Genomic DNA, 12,483 nt, shown 5'->3' on the forward strand with positions numbered 1-12,483 from the left:
TGTTACTACATTTCTAGGAGTTGGGAAGCAATTCAATTTTTCATCAATTTCTTTCCATACATTTATATGCTTGACACTATACAGTGTACTAAGTGGCATGTTCTTCATCAGTTCTTGTTTATAGGATAAGGTCATTCATAACTCAGCAAGCTAATATAATATATATGGAAGGACTAGGTATAAAATCTGATATCATCATGTGTCTAATTTTTCTCAGATATTGCCCTCTGTGTGTAGTGCTGACTGTGGTCCTGGATTCAGAAAATTCTGGAAAGAAGGAATGGCCACCTGCTGTTTTGAATGCAGCCCATGTCCAGAAAATGAAATTTCTAATGAGACAAGTGAGTGTTGGAGCTGTACAGAAACCTTCATGTTTATCTTCATCTCCTACCCACTTTGAGATACTTAACTTGTCAAAAGACCAACTGAACAAACAATACATATAACTGTCCTAAGTAGGTCTTTGGAGAAATACTAATATTAACAATTTCCTGAACAAGAGCAAACAATAAACCCTTATGTATTTATGGACATTGTGACCCATTTTCAATTGACAGAAGATCACATTTTCTCAAAGAAAGATTTTGATAGTCAAACCTCAGTTTCCATGAATTTTATAGATTTTCTTAATGATTTATCTCTTCTAAAACTCTATGTAGATTAGATTCTAGTCACAGATGGTTAAAATTTTTTATTTATTCTCTTTACATGTATATATGTCCCCCTACAAGGCTTGTGCACACCACATACATACAGGATTCCCTGCAGAACAGAATGTGGCATCAGACATGCTAGATCCTGTCATGTCACTGTAGAGTACCAAATACAAGTTCTCTGTTAAATTAATACAGAGAGAAAATGTTTCTCTTATAATTATTAGAATCTAAGAATGAGTTGGAACATATTTTGTAATATCCAAATACCAATTCTCAAATGTCTGATGTTACATAATTCTAAGTGTGGTGGACATGAGTCTTCAGACATGATGTAGGAAATATGAGGATTCTTGTAATCAATATTTTATATACAGCATCCAATTAATAATGTAATAATATAATAATGTTGTAGCTTAGAATAATTTATACAGAAAGAACTCAGTTCAAAGTATTAAAATAATATTTCTACCTACACAGAATGATTTGGTCATATGATTATTTATTTAGAGGTGACTAAATGCAAATAAGCAATGGAAAAAATTTCAAATATTTTGCCTGTCATTCTATATAATTAAATGAAAGTTCTTAAAGGGCACTAGTGGCAATTGAGATGACCCAGAATCTACATATCTTGACACTACGGCTGGTGAACTGAATTCATGCCCAGGATCCATGTAGAAGGGGTATGTGACTAACTCCTAGAAGGTGGCTTCTTTCATACATGCATTACAGCATACAACATTCTCTAAAATAAAGTAAGCATAATGAAATTATTTTAAATGAAAAAAAGTAATAATAGAGGCTATTTATATTAACAAATAGCACAAAAGTTACAAAAATTGTTTGTATTTCTTTAATTAGGTTTATGTTTTGGGGGAAGGTGGATGCATGTAACAAATGCAGATGCAGATGAGAGGCTACTAAAACATATGTAGATAGAGTTACATGCAGTTTTGAGACAGCTGACTAATTAGTGGAGTTTGAACTCTGGTTTTCTGAGAAATATTTATATTCTCTTTACAGTTGAGCCAACTAGCTAAGGTATATGAAAACATTAATTATATGTATGCATAAATGCATTCCTCCAGATAAAAATGATGAAATGGCTTGAAGTACATCATCACTTTCTGCAATTATCCAATGATTGGGTGGAATTTGACACACATATATTACAGTTGGCATTATGGAGCTTGCAACTTATGAATGGAGTACTATAGGAAAGTATAAACTATCTTTGTTACCACTATTGGAATCCTTGTGTTTTCTTGCTCATGTTGTTTACCCATGTTTATTTCACTCTTGAGTCCACTGATAGAGTCTGGGTCTCATAGAGTTGAAAATAAGGGAGGAGGAATGGGATAAATTATTCCACACAAAATCAAGATGAAAGGTTTTAGTGCTCAGTAAGTACAGAGTTTTCTACTTTCAGTTTAATGTTGGTGCTTCTCATTAACAAGTATCAGGAGTCCTGGCCCCTATGGCTAGATACTCATACAACTGAGAAAATCATTATTTAATGTTTTTGCAGTTTTCTCTTTTTTATTTATGTTTTTTATTGAAAAGTAAAATCACTCATATTTAATCTCAATTGCTATCCCATCTCGTGCATCCTCCCATTCCTCCCTCCCTCCTGCTTTCACTCCATTCCCCTTCCCTATGACTGTGACTGATTGGGACCTCCTCCCCTTGAATATGATACTAGGGTATCAAGTTTCTTCTTGGTAGTCTGCTATCCTTCCTCTGAGTGCCATCAGGCCTCCCCATCAAGGGGACATGGCCAAATAAGAGTCAACAGAGTTCGTGTGAAAGTCAGTCCTCAGTCTCCACTTAACTGTGGAGGATATTCTGTCCCTTGGCTAAGTCTGGGTAGGGGTTTGATGATGACTGCACATATTGTCCTTGGTTGGTGCCATAGATTGAGCAGAAACCCTAGGCCCAGATCGGCCCATCATAGTGTTCTTCTTATAGGTTTCTAGGACCCTCTGGATCCATCTCTTTCCCTATCTCCTATGTTTCTCCCACCTTAGGATATCCTCACCACTATCCAATTTTCCTGGTAAGTGAAGACTTTCATGAGACATACCCCTTGGCCTAGTGTCCAGACATAAGTCAGTATATACTATTTGTCTCTCTCTGCTTCTGGGTTGGCTCACTTATTATGATCATTTCTAATTCAAACCATTTGTCCACAAATTTCATAAATTCCCTGTTTTTAATAGCCGAGAAGTATTCCATAGTGTAAATGCACCCCAGCTTCTTTATCCACTCTTCTACTGAGGGACATTTAGGCTATTTCCAGGTTCTGGCTATGATGAATAAGGCTGCTATGGACATGGTTGAGCATATGTCTCTGTTGTATGCTGGAGCATCTTCTGGGTATATTCCAAGGAGTGAAATAGCTGTGTCTTGAGGAATCCCTATTCCCAGTTTTCTGAGATAGTGCCAGATAGCTTTCCAAAGTGGCTGCCTGCAGTAGACTGCACTCCCACCAGCAATGAAGGAGTGCTCCTCTCTCTCCACATCCTCGCCAGCATGTGGTATCAGTTGAATTTTTGATATTGGCCATTCTGGTGGGAGTAAGATGGAATCGCAGAGTTGTTTTGATTAGCATTTATCTGATGACTAAAGATGTTGAGCATTTCTTTAAGTGTTTCTCAGCCATTTGATATTCCTCTGTTGAGAATTCTCTGTTTAATTCTGAGCCCCATTTCTCAACGGGATTATTAGGTTTGGTGGTGTTTAATTTCTTGAGTTCTTTATATATTTTGGATATTAGACCTTTGTCAGATGTAGGATTGGTGAAGATCTTTTTCCAGTCTGTAGGCTGTCCCTTTGTTCTCTTGACAGTGTCTCCTGCCTTACAGGAGCTTCTCAGCCTCATGAAGTCCCATTTATTAATTGCTGACAATGAGGCCTGGGCTGTTGGTATTCTGTTCAGGAAGTTGCCTCCTGGGCCAATGCGTTCCAGGTTCTTCCGCACTTTTCCTTCTAACTGATTTAGCATCTCTGGTTTTATGTTGAGGTCCTTAATCCACTTGGACTTGAGTTTTGTACTTGGTGACAAATATGTGTCCAATTGCACTTTTCTACATGTAGACATCCATTTAGACAAGCACCATTTGTTGCAGATGCTATCCTTTTTCCATTGAATAGATTTGGCTTCTTTGTCAAAAATCAAGTGTCCATCTATGCCTAGATTCATTTCTGGGTCTTAGATTTTATTCCAATGATCAACCAGCTTATTGCTAAGACAGTACCATGCCCTTTTAATTACTGTTGCTCTATAGTACATCTTGAGATCAGGAATGGAGATTCCTTCAGAGGATCTTTTATTGTATAGGGTTATTTTTGCTATTCTGGATTTTTTGTTATTTCATATGAAGTTGAGAGTTGATCTTTCAAATGTCTTTAGAATATTGTGTAGGTATTTTGATAGGGATTGCACTGAATCTATAAATTGTTTCTGGTAAGATGGCCATTTTCCCTATGTTAATTCTCCCGATCCACGAACAAGGGACATCCTTCCATCTTCTGATGTAATTTTCAATCTTTTTCTTCAGAGATTTCAGGTTTTTTTCAAACAAGTCCTTCACTTGCATGGTTAGAGTTACTCCTAGATATTTTATATTGCCTGTGGCTATCGTGAAGGGTGTAGCTTTCTTAATTTCTTCCTCGGCATGTTTGCCATTTGTATATAGGAAGGCTACTGACTTTTTTGAGTCAATTTTGTATCCAGCCAATTTGCTGAAGGTGTTTTTCAGCTGTAGGAGTTCTCTGGTGGAATTTTGGGGGTCAGTTATATATGCTATCATATCATCAGCAAATAGGGATAGTTTGACTTCCTCCTTTCCTATTCGGATCCCCTTGATCTCCTTTTGTTGTCTTATTGCTCTGGCTAGGACTTCATGAACTATATTGAAGGGATATGGAGAAAATGGGCAACCTTGTCTGGTCCCCGATTTCAGAGAAATTTCCTTGTGTATCTCTCCAGTTAATTTGATGTTAGCTATTGGCTTGCTGTATATAGCGTTTATTATGTTTAGGTATGTGCCTTGTATTCCCGATCTCTCCAAAACTTTACACATGAGAAGGTGTTGGAGTTTTTCAAATGCTTTTTGTGCATCTAAGGAAATGATCATGTGGTTTTTTTTCTTCAAGTTTGTTTATATGGTGGATTACATTGATGGATTTCTGAACATTAGACTAACCCTGCATTCCAGGAATGAAGCCTTCCTGGTCATGGTGAATGATATCTTTGATATGTTGTATTCGTTTTGCGAGTATTTTATTGAGTATTTTTGTGTCAATTTTCATAAGAGAAATTAGTCTGAAGTTCTCTTTTTTGTTGGGTCTTTGTTGGGCTTAGGTATCAACGTGACTGTGACGTCATAGAATACATTTGGTAGAGTTCCATCCATTTCTATCTTTTGGACTAGCTTTAAGAGTATTGGTATTAGATCTTCTTTGATGGTCTGGTAGAATTCTGAGCTGAAACCATCTGGCCCTGGGCTTTTTTTGGTTGGGAGACTATCAATAATTGCTTCTATTTCTATAGGAGAGATATGACTGTTTAATGTGTCTGTTCTTCACTCAATTTTGGCAAGTGGAATCGATCAAGGAAATTGTCCATTTCCCTTAGATTTTCAAATTTTGTGAAATATATGCCTTTAAAATAGGATCTTATGATTCTTGGTATTTCTTCAGTGTCTGTTGTTATCTCTCCCTTTTCATTTCTGATTTTGTTGATTTGCATAGTGTCTCTCTGCCTTTTAGTTAGTTTGGCTAACGGTTTGTCTATCTTGTTGATTTTCTCAAAGAATCAGCTCCTGGTTTTGTTGATTCTTTGAATTGTTCTCTTTGTTTCTAATTTATTGATTTCAGCCCTGAGTTTGATTATTTCCAGACGTATACTCCTCTTGGCTGTTTCTGCTTCTTTTTTTCTAGGGCATCTAGCTGTGTCATTAAGTTGCTTATGTGGGATGTTTCCACTTTCTTCTAAAAGGCACTTAGTGGTATGAATTTTCTTCTTAGCACTGCCTTCAATGTGTCCCACAAATTTGGGTATGTTGTTCCTTCATTTTCATTGAATTTCAGGAAGTCTTCTATTTCCTTCTTTATTTCTTCCCTGACCCAGGGTCATCAAGTAGAGAGTTGTTTAGTTTCCTTATGTGTGTAGGCTCTTTATTGTTTCGTTGTTGTTGAAGTCTAGTCTCAGACCATGGTGATCTGATAGGATACAAGGTATTATTTCAATCTTCTTGAATCTGTTGAGGATGCTTTGTGGTCAATTTTGGATAAGGTTCCGTGGGGTGCTGAGAAGACGGTATAATCCTTTGTGGTTGGGTGAAAAGTTCTGTAGATATCTGTTAGATCCATTTGATCCATGACGTTGGTTAATGTTGTTACTTCTCGGTTTAGTTTTTGTTTAAATGACCCATCCTTCAGTTAAAGTGGAGTGTTGAAATCTCCCAATATTAGTGGGTGGGAATTGATGTGTGGTTTGAGTTTTGTTAATAGGTATTTTACAAATGCGGGTGCCCTTTTATTGGGAGCATAGATGTTCAGAATTGTGATGTGATCTTCTTTGACTTTACCTTTGATGAGTATAAAGTGTCCTTCCTCATCTCTTTTGATTAATTTTGGTGTAAAGTCTAATTTATTACATATTAAAATGGCTACACCAGCTTGCTTCTTGTGTTCATTTGCTTGGAATACTTTTTCCCAGCCTTTTACCCTAGGTAATGTCTATCCTTGTGGCTGAGATGTGTTTTTTGGATGCAGAAGAATGTTGCATCTTCCTTATGCATCCAGTTGATTACTTTTGTCTTTTTATTGGTGAATTGAGAGCATTAATGTTAAGAGATATTAGTGACCAGTGACTGTTAAGTCCCATGACTTTGATGTTGGTTGCAGTACAGTACTTATGTGGTTGTTTTGGGGACAGTATAGTTATCTAAATCCCATATAGTTTCGGTTGTAGTTGGTCACTTTGGTTTGGAGTTTTCTTTCTATTAACTTCTGTAAGGCTGGATTAGTGGTTAGGAACTGTTTGAATTTGTTTTTATCATGGAAAATCTTGTTTTCTCCATCAATATTTATTGAGAGTTTTGCTGGGTAGAGTAGTCTAGCCTGGGACCTATGGTCTTCTAGGGTTTGAAGGACCTCTGTCCAGACCCTTCTGGCTTTTATGGTCTCTTTTGAGAAGACGGGTGTAATTCTGATAGGTTTGCCATTAAATATTAATTGGCCCTTTTCCCTTGTCACTTTTAATATTTTTTCTTTATTCTGTATATTTTGTGTCTTAAATATTATGTGGCGGGAGGATTTTCTTTTCTGGTCTATTCTATTTGGTGTTCTATAGGCCTCTTGTACATTTATTTGCACGTCTTTCCTTAGATTGGGGAAATTTTCTTCTACGATTTTGTTGAAGACATTTTCAGGTCCTTGGTGCCGGACATCTTCTCTTTCCTCAACTCCTATTATCGTCAGATTTTGTCTTTTCATGGTGTCCTTTATTTCTTGGATGTTCAACGTTTGTTTCAAATTCTACCATAGAATCTTTTTTTAATTATTAATTTATTCTTGTTACATCTCAATGTTTATCCCATCCCTTGTATCCTCCCATTCTTCCCTCCTCCCCCATTTTCCCATTATTCCCCTCCCCTATGACTGTTCCTGAGGGGTATTACCTCCCCCTGTATATGCTCATAGGGTATCAAGTCTCTTCTTGGCAACCCTCTGTCCTTCCTCTGAGTGCCATCATACTGCCGAGATTTGCACCTCCATCTCTTGAATTCTGTTAGAGAAGCTTAGGTTTGTATTACTTGCATGCTTCTCTGAGTTTGTTTGTTCCTGTCTTTCTTCTGTCTGTGTTTTTATCATTGTTTCTATTTTCATCATCAATCTTGAACCATTTTATTGATTTCCTTAAGCTGGCTGTCTGTGTTTACTTGAGTTTCTTCCAGTGGCTTTCTATGGGCCTTCAGATCTTGAATTGTTTTATTGATTTCAATCATCTGGCTGTTTGTCTTTTCCTGGATTTTTTCCATTTCCTCTCTATAGGCCTTTTTAATGTCAACATCTTCCTGTATTTGTTTTTGAATATTATTCATTTGCTCCATTATCATCTTCATTACTATGGATTGGAGGTCATTTTCTTGTATTTCAATTGTGTTTGAGTTCTTAGGGTTGTTTTCATTGGGATAGTTGGGATCTGGAGATGCCATATTTTGGGGAGGTTTGTTGTCATTTTGCTGTCTCTGAAGTTGGGGCCCTGATCCACCCCCTCTGTTCTGCCTGGGCCAACAGGCCCACCGCGCATGCAGAGAGAGAGACAGAGGGTGAGCAACTGTGACACACCCACAGGCACACCTGCTTGGCAGTGGGAAGCCTTAAAGCTGTGGCTGGAGGTGTGACTGCAGCTGCCTGTGACCTTGTGTGGGCCCTGGGTTTCTCCAAAGTCTGGTGTGTTTGATCTACACTCTCCATTCCTCCTGGGCCTGCGTGCCCACAAGTGGTCAGGGAGGAAGACAGGGGCTGCAATCGATGCAAACACCCTTGGCTCAGAGTTCTGGTTTTGTGCTCACATTGCAGTGGTTTCCAGACCCTCAGGCTTTCCCCGGACTTGCAGGTTTTTCTGAGATCAGAACCACCTGTTTTACTGTGTTTTTCCTGGGCTAGTAGCTCCAGTCTGGAGTTACACTGCCCACAGTTCAGTCTCGGATAACAAGTTCCTGGTTATCACTGGTGGGAACCTGTTCAGCTGTTGAGCAGTGTGCACCCTTTCTCCAGGTTCTTAGATTAGACCATCTGGGTGTACCACTTTAGCGCTATATCTGGGGGGGGGGGAGGAATATCCATAGCTGCTTGGTCCCCTGTGATGGCCCTGGGTTTCTCTGTAGACTGGTAGGGTCATATCCACGTTCCCTGTTCCCCCTGGGGCAACAGGTCCATGAATGTTCTGAGAGGAAGACAGGGGGTGCAGGTGAGGCTAACACCCTTGGCTCTGGTTTTAGGTTTTGCACTCCCGCTCACCTGGACACTGGCCCCTGGGAATTTCTTGGGACTAGTGGGTTGGTCTGGCATCAGAGTCACCCATTGTCTAGTGTTTTTTCTGGGCCAGTAGTTCCATCCTGGAGATACACTGCCCACAGTTCAGTCTCAGATACAAAGTTCCCGGTTAACGATGGCAGGCACCTGTCCCACTGCTGGGAAGAGTGCACCCTTCCTCTAAATTCTTAGAACAGAACCGACAAGCTGTAAGCGCAGCTTTAACACTGTAGCTGGTGGGTGTATCCTCACCTGCCTGGTCTCCAGTCGAGTGCTAGGACTCTTTGCAGACTAGTGAGCCCAGAAACACACTCTCTGATACCCTTGGACTTAGTATGGTCCAGATCTTCCAGACTGTGCCAATCACACCTGCAGGCATGTTACCACGCTAATCACCTCAGTAGGCAGGGCCTTGTCTTTGCTTCTGTTTACCCACTTGGGTGGCTGCAGGCTTAGTGGCTGCTCTTTGGGGCGATCTGTGCTCTCTGCACGGGCTCTGAAACTTTCTGTGGATTCCCAGAAATACAGTCTGTTCCCACTGGGCCTAGTATTGTCCAGATTTTTCAGGCACCACGCCAATCACCTCAGCTGGTGGGACCTTGCATGTTCTAGGCTACCAGCTTGAGAGTCTGCACCCGAAGTGGCTGCTCGCTGGTTCTGGGTGTTACTGTGGACCCCCAGAAGCATGCTCTCTGTTCCCCCTGGACCTATTTCTGTTCAGCTCTGCTGGACTCTCCGCCAGTCACCTCATTAGGCAGGGCGTTGCCAGCGATCTGTGCTACACATTTGAGTGTCTGCAGGTGCGGCGGCTGCTCTCCAGGGGATCTGTGCTCCGCGTGGGTTGGGGTATCACTGTGGACCCCCAGAAGTACACTCTGTGTTACCCCTGGACTTATTTCTGTCCAACTCTTCCGGAATCCCTGGCAATTGCCTCAGTAGGTAGGGCCTTGGCAGCGATTTCTGCTACCCGTTTGAGTGTCTGCAGGTGCAGCGGCTGCTCTCTGGGGTGTCCGTGCTCCGTACGGGTTAGTGTCTCAATGTGGAACCCCAGAAGCATGCTCTCTGTTCCCCCTAGAGCTATTTCTGTCCAGGTCTTCTGAACTCCCCGGCAATCACCTCAGTAGGTGGGGCCTTGCCAGCAATCTGCGCTACCCATTTGAGTGTCTGCAGGCTGCTCTTTAGGGGGGGGGGTCCATGCTCTGCATGGGTTCCGGGTCTCACTGTGTACCCCCAGAAGCATGCTCTCTGATCCCCCTGGAACTGTTACTGTCCAGGTCTTCCAGACATTGTGCCAAACCCTTCTGCAGGTGGGATCTTGCCTGTTTCCCTGGCTACCTATTTGTGCAGCTGCCGCTGCCGCAGCGGTTCCTTGCCAGCTGGTCCATGCTCTCTGTGCATTCTAGGGTGTGTAGGATTTCTGTATTTTATTTCTGTTGAACAGTGGAATTCTCCCACTGTGGTGGAGTCGGAAGCTTGGTGTTCCTGGTTAAGAAAATAGTCCAAATCTCTGACTCGATTACTCCGGTTTCTAAACAAGGTCCACCCCGCTCGCCGCCATCTTGGCACCCCCTCGTTTTTGCAGTTTTCAATCACTAATTTTATATTCATATGTCATTCAACTCTCACACTCACCCTACTCCATCCTCTTTATAACTCAAATAAAACTCAGATTCATAAGCTTTCTTATTACTTCTACATTCAAATTCAAAACTATAAACCACACATACAACCTTCACATTCCATTTATGTTAGTGTGCTTGGACTAGTGAATTGTAACTCAAAAATTTACAACAGTTCTGGTCCCAATAGAAGGCAGATTCCCTGTCTGTCATAGAGACAACAGTGGTAGAACAGTCAGTGACCTCAGGAGTCAATAAATGTACAGAATTAATGATTTTAAAACACACTCAGGTGTACCATCATTAATGTATTTACCTTTCCTGAATCCAGAGTCTAAGTCATTTCAGTATAGCACTAAAATTGATGTAAGAAAATTGTACTTACAGACAACATTACATATGATATACCACCAAACAATTCAATAAACCCAAACATGATTGGTTTTAATTTAAAGAGAGTATGATCAAATAAAATCGTTGCTGTGCAACAATGACCTTAAATTGCATAATCAGTATTAAACTGTGCATATTGCCAAACTTCTCTAATGTCCTATCAATAAAATGCTGAAGTAGTACTAATAAAATCTCCCTTTCTTCCTCAGATGTGGATCAATGTGTGATGTGTCCAGAGGAACAGTATGCCAACCCAGAGCAGAACCACTGTATAGACAAAGCTGTGGTCTTTCTGAGCTATGAAGATCCATTAGGTATGGCTCTTGCCTTAGTACCCTTGTGCTTTACTGCATTCACTGCTGTGGTTCTTGGGGTCTTTGTGAAGCACCATGACACTGCTATTGTAAGGGCCAATAACAAAACCCTCAGCTACCTCTTACTTATATCACTCATGTTCTGTTTCCTCTGCCCCTTGCTCTTCCTTGGGCGTCCAAACACAGCCACCTGCATCCTGCAGCAGATCACATTTGGAATTGTATTCACTGTAGCTGTTTCCACAGTTCTGGCCAAAACAATCACTGTAGTTCTGGCTTTCAAACTCACAGGCCCCAGAAGAAGGATGAAGTATATCCTAATATCAGGGGTACCTAACTACATCATTCCCATGTGCTCCCTGTTCCAAGTAATTCTGTGTGCAATTTGGCTAGGATCTTCTCCTCCATTTGTTGATATTGATGCACACTCTGAGCATGGCCATATCATCATTGTGTGCAACAAGGGCTCAGTTACCGCATTCTACTCTGTTCTGGGATTCTTGGCCTGCATGGCCATGGCAAGCTTCACTGTGGCTTTCCTGGCAAGAAACCTGCCTGACACCTTCAATGAAGCCAAGTACCTGACATTCAGCATGCTGTTGTTCTTCAGTGTCTGGATCAGCTTCATCCCTGTATATCATAGCACAAAGGGCATTGTCATGGTTGCTGTGGAGATCTTCTCCATCTTGGCTTCCAGTGCAGGGATGCTTGGATGCATCTTTGTTCCTAAATTCTATATAATTTTCTTAAGACCAGAAAGAATTTCTATCCAAAATATCAGGAAGAAATCATAATCCTAAACCCATATTATATGATCTACAATTGACAAATAAGGATTCTGCATGAACACCAAATAGAGGATTACAGTTCCATGTCTAATTCTTTTTAGAATGACTCTCACAATTTTTTCGAATTGTGATGCTAGTCAGTATCATATATTATCTACCTTTTCCATATAATCATGTGCTAAACATTTTTTATGAGGCTTAGCATTCTGGCATGTGTACAGTGTGGAAATGTTCTTCTCTGCTCTAACATACAAATGTTCACAATAAACTCAAAGTAGTCTTTAATACTTGGAAGAATGAATGACTTTTATGACAGCCTAATAATGAGAATAAAATACAAGGAGATTTTAGAGAGTGAACTATTGTTTACAGATGAAGTAGAAACAATGTCCCTCTTACAGGTGGAAGACAAAATACCCCTAATAGTGTTATATGAGCTAGAGGAATAGTACCCAGAAGAGAAAGTAATATCTTAATTAACAAATAAAAAGTAACAAAAAATGGATTGATGACCTACTAGTTAATAGTATGCCTTACTCTTGTAGAGGACCTGATTCAATGTCCAGTCTAGTCTTGAGAAAATGATTACTCCAAAGTCAGGCCTGTAACAAAAGCTCCAAAAAGAAAATCAAGGCGATGTGCTCTTTTGGGCACAATGGTTATG

At 40.3% G+C, this 12,483-nt stretch overlaps 1 protein-coding gene across 1 annotated transcript; it reads left to right on the top strand.

Moving 5' to 3' along the window:
* Positions 1–217: 217 nt before the first annotated feature.
* Positions 218–11,825, top strand: LOC127206595 (vomeronasal type-2 receptor 116-like; the record flags this gene model as incomplete). Its single annotated transcript, XM_051165919.1, has 2 exons — positions 218–341; positions 10,927–11,825. Coding segments are annotated over 2 exons (1,023 nt in total), but the record flags the coding sequence as incomplete, so codon positions are not given.
* Between the last annotated feature and the right edge of the window lie 658 nt (positions 11,826–12,483).

Source organism: Acomys russatus, chromosome 23 (assembly GCF_903995435.1).
Source record: "Acomys russatus chromosome 23, mAcoRus1.1, whole genome shotgun sequence".
NCBI lineage: Eukaryota > Metazoa > Chordata > Mammalia > Rodentia > Muridae > Acomys > Acomys russatus.